At 37.3% G+C, this 15,733-nt stretch overlaps 1 protein-coding gene across 1 annotated transcript in view; it reads right to left on the bottom strand.

Annotated features, from left to right (window-relative positions):
* metro (membrane palmitoylated protein 7-like protein metro) overlaps positions 1–15,733 on the bottom strand; it is a 300,602-nt gene that overhangs the window by 171,695 nt on the left and 113,174 nt on the right. The window contains exon 5 of the mRNA XM_090387397.1: positions 12,777–12,854. Coding sequence (XP_090243523.1) covers positions 12,777–12,854 — 78 coding nt within the window. The remainder of the gene's footprint in view (positions 1–12,776; positions 12,855–15,733) is intronic.

Genomic DNA, 15,733 nt, shown 5'->3' with positions numbered 1-15,733 from the left:
TCCACGGTCGGATTACTTTTTAAATTTTCTGATGTCAATGTTTGCTAGGATCATGTCAGCGAAAACATTCTTGTAGTGATGAAATACTTTATTCCTCATTTCACCCTAAAATCTCATCCTTTATCTAAACCTTGGTTTTCAAATTAATGTTCCAGGGTTGTTGAAGCTAAGAACATAGCATATTGCAACTGGCTTGTGTTTAACCTCTAGCTTAATTTTCTGCCTACACTTTGTGTGGGAAGAAAACAAGGCTTGCAAAAATTGTAAAGTAGTTCAATCAGTCTAAATTCAATTCTGAACAGGCTATGAGCTGAAAACTTGCTTCTCTTCCAAATGGTACCTGAGCTTCCTGGTCTTTTTCCAAAGCTACTGGGCTACAACTTACATACATCAGTATTCTGACCTCTCTCAATTAGATGGTTCTATTACACCCTCAGCTAAAGACACAACCAACTCACAGCATCCTATATTTACTAATTCTTGTATCAATGATCTTGGCAAACATCCTGTCAATTCAATACAGTAAATCATCAATACTGATGTTTCCTGTGGTTACCAATAGAAGGATGTCAGAATTCTGAAAAATCTTGATGCCAAGATAGCTCCAGATCCTATCAAGTGTTTCTTCACTTGTTCTCAAAACCTGTGCATCTGAGCTTGATCCTGTTCTATGCTATCTTTTTACATATTTTTGGTTCCTGTCTCTTTTTTCATATGGTCACCCTTTTGTAGATCTCAACCATGCAAGTTTTCTGACCTTGGACCCTTTCAAGAAGCTTAGTCTTTTTTTTTTTTTTTTCCAGATCAGGTCTCCATACTTGGACACAGTATTTCAAAGGCAGTCTTAAAACTGCTTTATAAAATGGGATTATGACCTTCCTAATTCTACAGATACTGTCTGATAAATCACTGATAGGACACAATGGGCTTTCCTGGCTACCTGTTTTTACACTGCTCAGAGAATTTCATATTTGCCCATATTGTAACTCCCAGATCCCTTTCTTCCTCTACTGTTTTTAATATAACCATACCAAGTGTAAAGTTATTTTGGGGTTAAGTGTAAGACTTTGCATTTTGTTTCATTAAAACAGCTGCCACTTTTCTGACCATTCTTGAAGCCTGTTCAAGTCATTCTGAAGGAGTGCTGCCTGGTACTGTTCATTAAAAACTCTCATAATCTTTACATTGTCTGAAAATTTTGACATTGTGCCCTTTATCCCTTCACTGATGTCTTTTATGAAAATGAGAAACAAAATGATCCAAGAACCGATCTTTGGGGAACCCTACTTCTGACATTACACAAATCTGAAAAATATACCTTGATCACAACCCTGTGCATTCTGCCCTACAGCCACCCTTTGATCCATCTCAGAATCTTTCCAGTAATCCCAACATGTTCCATTACAAAGTCTCTCCACTTTTTGTTTCATAGTTTCTGCTACTTGCCTTTTCTACAGCAATATTTCCATGGGTACCATTCTTCTGAACTGGAATCTGTAATTCCTCCGTTCTATGCCAAACCAATTCAAACACACAATGCAAATGTTCAGCATGAATTCACTGTTGAACTACAAACTATTTGAACCAACTTTTCCTCTTCCTCATGTATTCTGTCTACTCCTGTTTTCTGGAACAACCTTGTGTCCCATGTATTTCCCAAAACACTACAATCTACAGAAATTCAAGTTTAATGTCAACAAGTATCTTTTGTCTTCTCAGCCTTCAACCTATACATGGTAATAAGTACTATAGTCTGTGATGCCTTTTGTGTTTATGATTTTCATAAAAAAAATATATATAAAGAAATAAATAAAAATAATTAAAACATTTAAAAAAAAATTTTTTTTTTCTCCTAGTGTCATACAGTGTTTATAAAAATTATTGATCACAAAAAAATGGCCTTGCAGTGGGGATCATATCATTAATAAAATTACTTAAAACAGCTGACTTAACTTAATTAAATTAAATATACAAATATAAGTAAAAATAGATAAAAAATAAGTCAGGGATGACAAACAATATACAAAAGTAATAAAAACAAGGATAAAAACAGTGTAAAATAAATTAAAATCACAGAACATAAATGAGGATAAAATAAGTTAAAATCACAGAACATAAATGAGGATAAAATAAGTTAAAATCATAAACAAAAATAATAAGCCTTCCAAGCAGGATGCTTCTTTGTCAACTAACAAGTGCATGGCACAATGCAACGTAAACAGAGGGTAAACTAGGATACAAAATTATGTTAAAAAATTTGCTTTCAGCCACAGGGTAGTTGGAATAAATTTAAGGAGGAATTAGAGAAATTATTAGAAGACATGGACAAGTGATCTCCAAGGCAGAATGCACTGGTCCCACAGGAACTAGTTATTGTTGGTGACTCTACTGTCAGGGAGATGGGGAATATAATATGCAAAAAGGATAGGCGGAACAGGACCAGGGTATGTCTGCCAGGGGCAAAAGTTGATAACGTTGTAGGACAGATATCATCTTTTTAAGGGCACAAAAGGTGATATTGTCGTATGCGTTGGCACTAATGACCTTAAGAGTAAGAGATCTGCAAATTTACAAGTACAAGTCAATGCTGAAAAAAAAGTAGGGAGTTAGGGTTAAATTTGAAACTGTATGCAATTCTTCCCAGACACAACAGGAGGGAGTATATGATGAGAGCCTTGTCAATCAAATCGTCCCTGGAGAGACTTCAGAGGTTAGAATTTTTTTTCAGCGTGGTCTGTGCTTTCTAACAGGAGAGACTGCTTCTACAGGGATGGGATACACTTAAACAGAAAAGGTGCTTGTTTGTTTGTTATTTGGTTTTGAGGAGCATTAGCAACTAAGGCCATATTGCTCCGAGAATATGCGGTGGTCATTTCCTGACCTTTCCGCATCCTCCGTATTTGATGGTGACGGGCTCGAACCCCGGTCTAATCAAGAAGCGTGTGTTATACACTGCTGCTCCTTCCCACCTGGCTACGGAGGTGCCTAGAAAAGGTGCAAGAATATTTGCTGATGCTATAGAGGCAATGTTAGGTGGGTCACAAAACTGCTAGATGGGGGAGATTCACAGACTAAAAGTTTAACGGTAGCCGCAGGCAGAAGCAAAGTGATTCTTGCGCTGCTTCTATTTAATGAGCAGCAGCCTAGAGAGCAAGAGACTTCAAGAGCTGCTGGGAGTCATCATGAAACAAGTAAATACATGGGCTGTGTTAGAGTAACTAAGAGTAAAGAACAAGTGCATGTATACTTGCATGTACACTAATGCTAGAAGTATAGTAAATAAAATTGATGAATTTGAAGTGCTGATCAAGACATCAAAGGCAGATATTGTTGGGATATCAGAGACATGGTGTCACACAGTGCAGAATTGGAATTTGGAGAGTACAATGTGTACAGAAAGGACAGACTGGGTAGGAAAGGAGGAGGGGTTATGCTGTTAGTTAAGAAACACATAAAATCTAAAAAAGTGCATCCAGTTGACATGGGTGGACAGTGCAATGTTGAGTCTGTGTGATGTGACATAAACATTGGGAAAGGAAAAATGAGAGTAGGAGTATGTTACAGGCCTAATGACTCTGTTGAGTACAATGAACAGTTGTTCAGAGAAATAGAATGGGCCAGAAAATCAGAATGTCTTGTAATATTAGATTTTAACTCTCCATTCAAGATATTGAATGGAACTTGTAGGTTGGTCACTTGCACACTAGCAAGACTTTTGTGAATTTATTGGAGGAGCGTTTTCTACAGCAACATGTTTGAGCAGCAACCAGAGGGAGTAATACCCTTCATCTGATTATCAGCAGTGATTATTCCTGCATTAAGAATTTGCAGATAAAGGAGCCACTAGGTGACAGTGATCACAGTGTACTGATGTGGGATTTACTTAAAGATGTAACTACCATCAAGGGTAAAGGGCAGGGTTTTTGTTTTCATAAAGGTGACTACAGTGGTCTCATACAGTTTTAAAATTTTATACAGTGCGATCAACTGATGAAGTTACCAACAGTGAATTCAAAATGGGAAGCATTCAAAGAACTTATCTTGGAAGCTAGTAGGCTTTACATAACAACTAAGAAATACTGTTCAAGGATCAGGACTAAATGAATGTCAGATGAATTAATGAGGCTCGTGGCAGAGAAGAAAAATTCATGGGATGCATATAAATTATCAGGCAACACAGAAGCCTACAGCAGATATAAGCTAGTCTGTAAACAAGTCACAAAGGAGGTTAAGCAGACAAAGGCAGATTGCGAGAAATCTTTGGCAAAGGACACAAAGAACAGCAAAGAGTTCTTTACTTATGTAAACTCTAGAAGGAAGGGGATGAATCAGTTTGGTCCACTTAACATGGATGGTTTGACTATTGATGATCCTGCTCAAGTAGCTGATAAACTGAATGAGTATTTTGCATCTACATTCACACACGGGGAGTTATTCAAGGAGGGGAATGCCAGAACTTTATCAAACTCTAACAGGGAGCTACGTGATTTTGAAATAACTGAGAGCAAAGTGGAGCAGAAATTGTTGAAGTAAAACATAAAAAGGCACCTAGGGCAGATGGAATCTGTCCATTTATAATGGAGGCAGCAAGGGTAGTAAGCAAACCCTTAGAGTCAGGGGAAGTCCCAACTGACTGGAGATGCGCAAATGTATCCCCAATTCACAAAGGTTGTTCAAAGGGTAACACAAATAATTATAGACCTGTTAGTTTAACTTCTGATCCAGGGAAAATAATGGAGTCAGTGGTTAAAGAGGTGATACAGGATCACATAGACAAGATAGCAGTAATAGTTCAGACACAGCATGGGTTTCTTAAGGTGAAATCTTGTATGACAAATTTGATTGGATACTACAATGTAGTCACAAAGGAACTGGATGCAAAAAATAATTTTGATTTCATATACTTGGATTTCATTAAAGCTTTTGATACTGTTGCACGCGGAAGACTGCTGTACAAATTGGAGCAGTATGGCATTAAGGGCAAGTTACTGCAATAGATAAAGGGATGAATTAGTGGGAGACAGCAGAGAATGGTAATAAATAGACACTGCTCAACGTGGACTAATGTTGTTAGTGGAGTCCCCAAGGGTTCGGTACTGGGTCCATTGTTGTTTTTTTTATTTATCAATGATATCGATGAAGGTATATCAGGCATAATGTCCAAGTTTGCAGATGATACAAAGGTTGGCAGGGTTGTTAATGACAGTAAACACAGTATGCTACTGCAACAGGATCTAGAAAAGTTAGGTATATGGGCTGAGAAACGGTAACTGAAGTTTAACATTGAAAATTCAAAGTACTCCATATGGGTAGCAGTAACCCAAGAGAAACGTACCAACTGTGTGGTACTACACTCAGGGAGGTGGGGAATGAAAACGACCTGGGGGTAATTGTGCAGTCAGATATGAAGTTTTCGGAGCAATGCAGACAGGCTGCTAGAGCAGGTCATGGGGTTTTGTTAATGACATACAGGAATTTTGCTAGCAGAGACAGGAGGTGATTATCCCTTTGTATAAGGCAATGGTCAGGATACACCTTGAGTACTGTATACAGGTCTGGAGGCCTCATTTTAGGAAGGATGTAGAGTTGCTAGAACAAGTACAAAAAAGGGCAACAAGATTGGTGACAGGAACAAAGGGGTGCACTTACAAAGAAAGGCTTAAGTGCTACAAGTTGTAGCATCTGGAGACCAGGCACCTGCGAGGTGACTTGATTGAGGTGTATAAGGTCTTGAATGGATTGAGCAGGCTCAATGCTAATGGGATACTTCCGCTTGCTCAGATTAAGAACCTGAGTGGGCATAGATTCAAATTTAGGAAAGACAGTTGTAGAATAGATGTGCGGAAGTTTGCCTTTAGTCAGCGGGTAGTTGATTGCTGGAACAGACTTCCATCTGTTGTTGTGGAAGTTGATAGCTTAAAATTTAAGGCTGAACTAGACAAACGTTTGGAGTGACCAGATGGGTGCAATGGGAAGGTCTTTTTTTTTTTTTTTTTTTTTTGGCTGATGCTGTATAAGCTTGCTTTCTTGCATCATATGCCTCAACTAATGCTAATGCTAAGTGATGTGGAAGCGTCATTTTTTGACTGATGCTGTATAAGCTTGCTATCTTATGTCATTTGACAATACTAACCCTTAAAAAAACCAAAAAAAAAAAAAAAAACCCCACTTTACTTGAGACCTGGCAGCGATTAACAACATGCATTCAGGCAACAATATTCCAAGTGTGCCAGTGCCCATCATATTAGCAGAGGCATGTCATGCAAGAAAGCAAGTTTATATAGCATTCTGCCAAAAAAAAAGAGAAAAGAAACTTCCCATTTCACCCATCCAATCGCTCCAAAAGTTTGTACACTTCTACCTTGAATTTACTTAAGCTATCAACTTCCACAACAACAGATGGAAGTTTGTTCCAGCAATCAACTGCCTGCTGGCTAAAGGCAAAATGGATAGTGGGCTCCAAAATGGGGTGGATGCAAGTATCTTTATTACAGTTAGAAATGGGACCCACCATAAAATTATGGAATGTCTCAAGCCATAAGCAGAAACAAATTGTGCAAACAATCAATAATATCAATAATCTCAATGTTAATGCAGGTATCAAGCCTATTGTCCTGTTTAGTCCAATAATGCTAATCAATGGCAGATGAAGTAAAAACTGTCAGTGCCTTATGTTCATGGATGCAGTCTTCTAACCACTTGCCAGACTCACCAACGTAATGTACCTCGCAATTTAGGCACCTTCTGTTGTAAACAAACCACCTCACACGAACAAACAAACTTTCTGCCAAAGAATTTTACTAGTCTGATATAGTTGTTGCATAATACCTTGGCAACACCTTGCTTGAAACACCTGGATAGTAGTAGTGGTGGTGGTGGCAGATGTGGGCAGTAGACAAGAATTCACAGTCACACAGGAAAGGATGTTGGTGTAACATGTCATGAGCCTGTAGCTCAAACCTATCTGAAACACGAATGAGATAGGTATGCACACCTCATTAACTCTGTCCTTACTTTAGCAATTTGAGTATTCCTGTATACCATAGAACTGGAAGATGACCAAACAAAGTGTGAGCAGTGCTCTAGAGAAGCTCAAGAGTGTGTTCAGACCTGTAGTTGGTAAACTGGCCTGCACATATTGGATCCTTGAAAACTGAAGTTTTAAGGTGTGAGCCCTCATAATATACCATCACATCCAAAAAAGGAAAACTGTTGTCTGCCTCTAATTCCATTATAAATTGGATGTGGTGGGAAAGGGAATTAAGACAATAGAAAATTACAGGTCCCAACAACTAGGGAATAACCACAAACATATCAATATGGCAATACCAGAACGACATTCAAACTGGCAAATTAAAAAAACAAAACAAACCATTAAGTTTGTAGTAATGCTGGCAATAACAGGGCTGACGGGTACACCCATGGCATTGTACTCTGAATCTACCAGTATAAAAGAATGACTGAATATCATCATGGCCCCACATTCAAACACAAATTTAATGCAGCGCAAATATCCCCAGCATAAAAGTCCTTCCTTCAATATCCTTAACTAGAGCACTCAATGGCTTGTTGGAGGAGAACAAGAAATAAACAGGGAGACTATGTTTGAAGGAAAGCATGACCTTGCCTTCAGAAATATTACTCTCTAATAGCCTCTAATCTACTATTGATAGTCTAGCAAGTTTTGCCTCCATGGGGCATTAACAATTAGTAATGAATTTATAGAGTTGACACATTGGGGTGTCATAACTTGCAACAATGGGACACAAAGGAACACCTGGTTTATGGATTTAAGTAACCCATAACACTGGGAAAGCTGGCAACCCAATGAATAAAGTTTCCAATATAGCATTGTAATAATCTTGTTCTGCAAAAACCATGAATATACAAGCCTAGTAACTTTAGACACCATCTTCTTTAATATTTTAATAGAAGAATCTGGAAGGCTCGAACATATCAGTTTTGTAGAAGAGACAGGGTGCCTTCTGCATATAATTGGACTTGTTCAAAACAACACTGAGGAGAGAAGATCGTGACACTGTTGCCTTCCTTACAGACATGGGCTGTTGCTTCAAAATATTTACTATAGACTTCTAAAATTATCTTCTCTTTTGTTTTAACTTTGCTCTTATCATTTTTGATTACCTTAGTCACAGTTTTTCATTATATTCTGAGAAATTTTAACTAAATGACAGTTTTTTCCCACTTTCCCAAAATTTTTCTTTAGCCTCTTTCACCTTCCTTTTTATTGTGATAGGTTTATTAGATTTATTTGCAAATATTTTCTTATAAATATTTTCTTTTCTCTAATTACCTCTAACTTCTTGGATCCAGCGTGGTGTTCTGAATTTCCTGTCTTTAAACATCACTCCTTAAAGAGCCCCTTTGCAGCTTTCACTAAAGTTCTTTTAAATTTTTGTCATTCTGAATCTGAAGTCATATCAGCACCACGGATGTCATTAGCATTAGTAGAGACATATGATGCAAGAAAGCAAGCTTATGCAGCATCAGCCAAAAAGAAAAGAAAAAAAAAAAAAAAACCCTCCCATTTCACCCATCCATTTGTTCCAAATGCCTGTCCAGCTCAGCCTTAAATTTATTTAGGCTATTAGCTTCCACAACAAAAGATGGAAGACTGTTCCACCAATCAACTACCCACTGGCTAAAGGCAAATTTCCGCACATCTATTCTACAACTGTCTTTCTTCAATTTGAACCTGTGCCCCCTCAGGTTCTTAATCTGAGCAAGAGGAAGAATTCCATCGGCATTCAGCTTGCTCAAGCCATTCAAGGCCATATACACCTCAATCAGATCACCTTGCAGATGCCTACTCTCCAGGCACTGCAATTTGCAGAACTTAAGCCTTTCTTGGTAAGAGCACCCCTTTGTTCCCCCTCACCAACCTTGTTGCCCTTCTTTGACAATACTAATCCTTAAAAAAAACCAAAAAAAAAAAAAAAAAAACCCCACTTTACTTGAGACCTGGCAGCGATTAACAACATGCATTCAGGCAACAATATTCCAAGTGTGCCAGTGCCCATCATATTAGCAGAGGCATGTCATGCAAGAAAGCAAGTTTATATAGCATTCTGCCAAAAAAACTATTTCCAAAAAAAATTCTGCCAATTTAGGAAGGATGTAGCAACTCTACATCCTTCCTAAATTGAGACCTCCAGACCTGTACACAGTAACTCCAGGTGTGGCCTGACCATTGCCTTGTATTATGGGATAATCACCTACCTGTCCCTGCTAGCAAAATTCCTATATATCATTGACAAGACTCCATCACCTGCACTGGCAGCCTGTCTGCACTGCTCAGTGAACTTCATATTCAACTGCACAATAACCAAAGAGAAACATACCAACTGTGTGGTACTACACTCAGGGAAGTGGAAAGTGAAAAAGACCTGGGGGTAATTGTGCAGTTGAATATGAAGTTCGCTGAGCAGTGCAGACAGGCTGCCAGGGCAGGTGATGGAGTCTTGTCAATGATATATAGGAATTTTGCTAGCAAGGACAAGTAGGTGATTATTCCGTTATACAAGGCAATGGTCAGGCCACACCTGGAGTACTGTGTACAGGTCTGGAGGTCTCATTTTAGGAAGGATGTAGAGTTGCTAGAATGAGTACAAAGATGGGCAACAAGGTTGGTGAGGGGAAAAAAAGGGGGTGCTCTTACCAAGAAAGGCTTAAGTTCTGTAAATGTTAAACTTCAGTTGCCACTTCTCAGCCCATTTGCCCAACTTATCTAGATCCAGTTGGAGTAGTATACTGTCTTCATTGTCGTTAATAACCCTGCCAACCTTTGTATCATCTGCAAACTTGGACATTAAACCTGACATACCTTCATCAATATCATTGATAAATATACAAAACAACAATGGGCCCAACATAGAAACCTGGGGAACTCCACTGATAACATTTGTCCACGAAGAGCAGTGTCCATTGATTACCACTCTCTGTCATCTCCCACTCAACCATCCCCTTATCCATTGTAGCAACTTACCCTTAATGCCATATCTCTCCAATTTGTACAGCAGTCTTCCATGTGCAACAGTATCGAAAGCTTTACTGAAATCCAAGTATATGATATCAAACTTATTTTTGGCATTCAATTCCTTTGTGACCACATCATAGTATCCAATCAAATTGGTCAAACAAGACCTACCTTTAACAAACCCATGCTGTGTCTTAGCTATTACTGCAGTCTTGTCTAGATGATCCTGCAATGTTTCTTTAAACAGTGACTCCATTATTTTCCCTGGAACACAAGTTAAACTAACAGGTCTGTAGTTACTTTGGCCACCTTTTGAACCCCCTTTGTGAATTGGTGATACATTTGCCCACGTCCAGTCCATGGGGACCTCCCCTGAGTCCAAGGAAATTCTCATAATTATGGCTAAGGGTTTGCTTACTTCCTTTGCTGCCTCCATTAATATAATTGGATAAATTCCATCCACCCCAGGTGCATTTTTTATGTTTAACTTCAACAATTTCTCCTCCACTTTGCTCTCAGTTATTACAAAATCACTTAGCTTCCTGTTACAGTTTGATAAACTTCTGGCACTCCTCTCATTGAATAACTCCTCATGTGTGAATTTAGATGCAAAATACTCATTCAGTTGATCAGCTACCTGAGCATGATCATCAATAGTCAACCCATCTATGTTAAGTGGTCCAATCTGATTCATCCCTTTCCTTCTAGAATTTACATAAGTAAAGAACTCTTTGCTGTTTTTCTTTGTATCCTCTGCCAAGGATTTCTCGTAATCTGACTTCACCAGCCTAACCTCCTTTGTAACTTTATTACAGACTAGTTTATATACATCCCATATATTATGGGATGTATATAAACTAGGTATTATATATATATATATGGTATTATATACTTTATATACATCCCATATATTTTTCTTCTCTGCCACGAGCCTCATTAGTTCATCTGACATCCATTTAGGCCAGCAGTATTTCTTAGTTGGACAGCATTTCTTAGTTGGAATGAAAAGCCTAGTAGCCTCCAAGATTAAGTCCCAGGCTTCCCATTTAGAATTCAACATTGGTAACATCATCAGTTGATCATTTAACTTCTAAGCAACAAGGTTTCTATATTTAATAGTTGCTGGAAAATCTCAGAGCTTTGATTTATGTCCACTTTTAAAACATTTTTATAACACTTATTTTTGGCACTAATTATCTTCTGATATCAAATCCTTTATATAGCCTCATATCTTCAACTAGTTGTTTATAATCTTTTCAATAATGATACAGTCATGACTATAAGTGATATCATAAGATCAAACAAAATGTAGCAACTATGTCCATATAATAAACTTACGCATACTTCTTTTTTTTAAGCTGCTAGTTAAACAACTTGTGTTTTTATGATGGAATCAAATGCAGCTTGATAATGATCACATCTTTTCCTCAATAGCGATTTCTTACTTTAAATAAGTTTGAAAAATACAAGATTGTTTTTGTTATTTGGAGCATTAGCAACTAAGGCCATATTGCTCCGGGGATATGCAGTGGTCATTCCCTGACCTTTCCGCATCCTCCGTATTTGGTGGGCACGGGCTCGAACCCCAGTCTAATCAAGAAGCGTGTGCTAGGCACTGCTGCTCCTGCCCACCTGACTACGGAGGCGCCAAAAAAAAAAAAAAAAAAAAAAAAAGAAACCACAAGAAATACTTAGAATAGGAAAAGAGTAAAATTGCGTCAACCATTCTGCAGTAGATTGTTTTGCCTTAATTTTATCTCTATGTGAGTGGAGATTATGTTTTCTGCTCAGTGCACTGGTCAGCTACAACAGTAGTAGAATCACTCTTGAAGTGAATAACATGAAAATTAATTGAAATAGTCACAATGGTAACAGTACAATGACAACAAACGTAAGCTGAAATTTCTGGAAGTGTCCTTCCTATCATCACAGTTAACCAGCAACAACAAGAATTCTACAACCACCCTGTTATTAGTGCAAAAATTACCATGACAGTGTATTTCCATAATATCAGAACCTACTTTGTTAAATCCAAAAACACTCAAGCAGTTCATCATGAATAGTTCATGGGTTCTGTGAATTTCCTATCTTTTGTGAAAGCCTACTAGTAACAACGGGGTGTCATCCTTTAATGGGTTCTGATTACATACAGTTCTTTTCCAGTAATACGAAGCTACTGGAATTGATTAGTGCTGTTGTCCTCATGGACTATTTTCAGTTAATTTTTCGTGCAGTATTAATTTAAGGTGCTACTGCAGCTTACTAGCATACCAAACAGGAACTTAATGCCACTGCACTTTACTGTTATATTAATTACAAATATATTAACAATTCTAATCTCAAGCCATTTAAATTCCACTGTAGACCACAGAGTAGTCTTTCTTTTATCTAATAAATTTTCGCTAATCATAAGTCAATGATACAAGAGGAATAAATTTTGAATGAGGGTGTATGGAATTTTGGATAAGGAATACACTTTGCATTATATTAACACTTTTCTATATTGCTGAATAAATAGACACAATGGTTTTTAACTGAGTTTCATCAGATCTTAAGTTAGAGGCCAATTACAGCAGTAGTGGGTATCTGATATCGATCCAAAGGTTGGAGAACAGCCTAGAGCACGTGTAAGCAAAAATTTTGATCGATCACAGAAAGGAATCCATCAGCAGCAGTGAACCTTGTGATCTGTCATAAGGTCTACTGGGATCCTACACTAAATAATTAGTATTCTACTCCGTTACAACAGAATTATTTTATAAAATATTCTTATATTTACCATTTCAGAATGATCTCCAGCTTGAAAACTACATGGTTGAATATCTCTGCCTTCATGGTTTGTTATTCTGTTGTGTACCTATCAGGCAAAAATTAATGATAAAATTTCAGATCTTTTGCAATTTATAAATAATACTGAAAATTCATAATCACTTATTTTTCCTTAAGTGATGAGGCACTAACAAAAGTTATGTTTTGTCATGGCTATAGTTCACAATTCTACACAAATTTAACTTTAACTTCAATCAGGGCATATATAAGATGCGGCAATAAAATTCCCAGAGTAGTGTAATAAAAGGAACCTAAAGTGAATTGGGCTTGAAAATTATTTTTATTCAACGTAATCACCACCTGACTGAATACACTTATTAAATCATTCAAAAATTTTCTCAAAGGAGTCGGCAAAGGCATCCATAGAGATGAAGTTCAGTTCGTAATTATATTTTTCTTAAAATCTCTTTCCTTTGAGGGCAGTTTTCACCTTAGGAAAGAGAAAGAAGTCTACTGGAGCTAGACTGGGAGTTTAGGGTAGATGGTTGATCTGTACAATGCCATGTTATGTCAGAAATGTATTCACAATAAGTGCAGAATGGGAAGAGGCATTGTTGTTCAACAAGAACTAGCTGCCTTTCCCTCGAAATTGGAGCCCCGTCAGGGAAATGTACTTAAATAGTCTTTGGAGCACCTGCACACAGAATGCAGCACTGGCTCTCATCCCTTCAGATACAAATTATTTGTGAATCACATCCTATTTGCTGAAAAACATGATCAGCATTGTCTTGATAGTGGACTTCAGTAAATAAAACTCCTTGGTGATGATTTTGAAGTCCAATGTATGCTCTGGCACTTTGTGTGTCGTACTGAAACAACCAATGCTCATCTCCAGTGACAATACAATCAAGGAAATTTGGATTATGTTAATGAATGATAGACACTACCTGTTATACCACATAGATTAAGTAATTTATTATCGAAATGATACAATTTTAAAGGAATTGAACCACCTCAATGCCAAACACTTAAATATTTATGGCTACGTTTCAGGAAACGTAGTCAAAAATACTTTCCCCTCACTGTTTTCCATTTTTAAGACTATGGGGAATAGAACGTTTGATGAGTGGTAGCATGTGTGCCAGCAGGACATTTTTCAAGGTGTGCATGTGGGAATAAATTTTTTGTTCACCAAATTTTCTTCAAAATTCAAAGGTGGTGCACTTGCACCATGCTGCCGGTACCCACGAGTAGTAGTACAATTTTCAATTTGACAATGATATTTAATTATTTATAGTACAATATATTCCAATTCTACTGTTCTCTTTTACATGTACAATTTGTCGTAAAATTTATTATACTTTTGCTAATAGTTTAATTAGAAAATTAATTAATGAATGATTTTATTAATTAATGTTTATGAACAATCCCTAGATTTACTCTGTAAATTAGTTGGAAGGGCTTACCTGTTAACATGATCTGGGTGCAGGGTCTCTCGGTCCAACTGGGGAAGACTGGGGTGAAAGGAGTGGGTTTGACTGTTTATATAGGTTGGAGTAGATTTGGTACAGCCAATGGGAGGTTGTTGCATGGCAAACAGGGCAGATTTTGGGTATGGGGATATATCCCTGTACCTGTAGGGCTGAAGACGGAAAAGAGCGCGTTCCCAAAACATAGTCATAAATAGTTTAAGTGTTTGACATTGAGGTGATTTATTTCCTTTAAAATTGTATAATTTTGATAATAAATTAGTTAATCTGTAGTGTTTACCATTCATTAACATAATAATGAACATTCACGTAGACTCCTCTTCCAAGTAATTAGAATTGTCATGACAAGTCTGGATGAAGTTGTCACACGATGACATTCTTCATTGCCTCTGCTCATCTGTGAAGCATAAATTTTGCACAGCCTTTCCTTTTCCCCTAAATCTTTATGCAGAATTTGACAAATCATCTCTACATTCATGTCCAACACATTAGCCACCATTTCCCAAAATTTTGCAACTTTATTCTCATTTAAAGAGTTGACAAACACCCACTTCTTGGGTCATTACAAACATCCTCACATCCATCTTTGAACCAATTATACCAGTCTAATACATTTGTGTGATTTAATTTCATCACCATAAATAGTTTTTAACATTTCATATATTTCTGATATGAAACATTAACACTACAAATGAAACTGGTTTTGAAAGTGGTATGTTTGAACTACATACCACTTCTGTTTACAGGCATACCTCGGTTAACGTTACCCTCTGATAACGAAGCTTCGATATAACGAAGTCCGCAATTTCAAGCCCCATTTAACATAAAAAAAATATTCCAGTTTAATCACCTGAAATCTAAACAAACTGACGAAATTACGGAAACCTTTTGGGCTTCTCGTGGTTGGTTCGAGAAATTTAAAAAACGGGCCAGGGTTCATAGTGTAAAATTAACAGGAGAAGCCGCAAATAAGTTTTCAGAAAAACTAAAGGAAATAATTGAACGTGAAAATTTTCCACCAAATTTGGTGTTCAGTGTTGACGAAAGCGGTTTGTTCTGGAAACGGCTACCAACAAAAAGTTTCATTTCTATTGAAGAAAAACCAGCTGCTGGGTTCAAAGCAGCTAAAGACCGTTTAATGTTACTCTTTCGATCAAATGCCTCTGGCGATTATAAATTAAAATTGTTATTAGTTTACCATTCAGAAAATCCGAGGGCGTTAAAAGGTAACATTAAAATGAATTTACCTGTAATATGGAAAGCAAATAGAAAAGCGTGGGTTACCAAGGAGTTATTTACTGATTGGTTTGTTAACCACTTTTGTCCTGAAGTAAAACGGTATTGTCAAAAAAACAACTTTGAAGAAAAAGCTCTTTTGTTGTTAGCCAATGCTCCGGGACATCCTACTGATCTTAAAACGTTGGACACATGCATTCCTGTCAAAGTTGTGTTTCTTCCAGCAAACACAACTTCTCTG

This window comes from Mastigoproctus giganteus, chromosome 13 (genome assembly GCF_048544385.1).
Source record: "Mastigoproctus giganteus isolate SK-2022 chromosome 13, ASM4854438v1, whole genome shotgun sequence".
Classification (NCBI taxonomy): Eukaryota; Metazoa; Arthropoda; class Arachnida; order Uropygi; family Thelyphonidae; genus Mastigoproctus; species Mastigoproctus giganteus.
The sequence above is the reverse complement of the archived record's forward strand: the minus strand, read 5'-3'. Positions and strand labels throughout refer to the sequence as shown.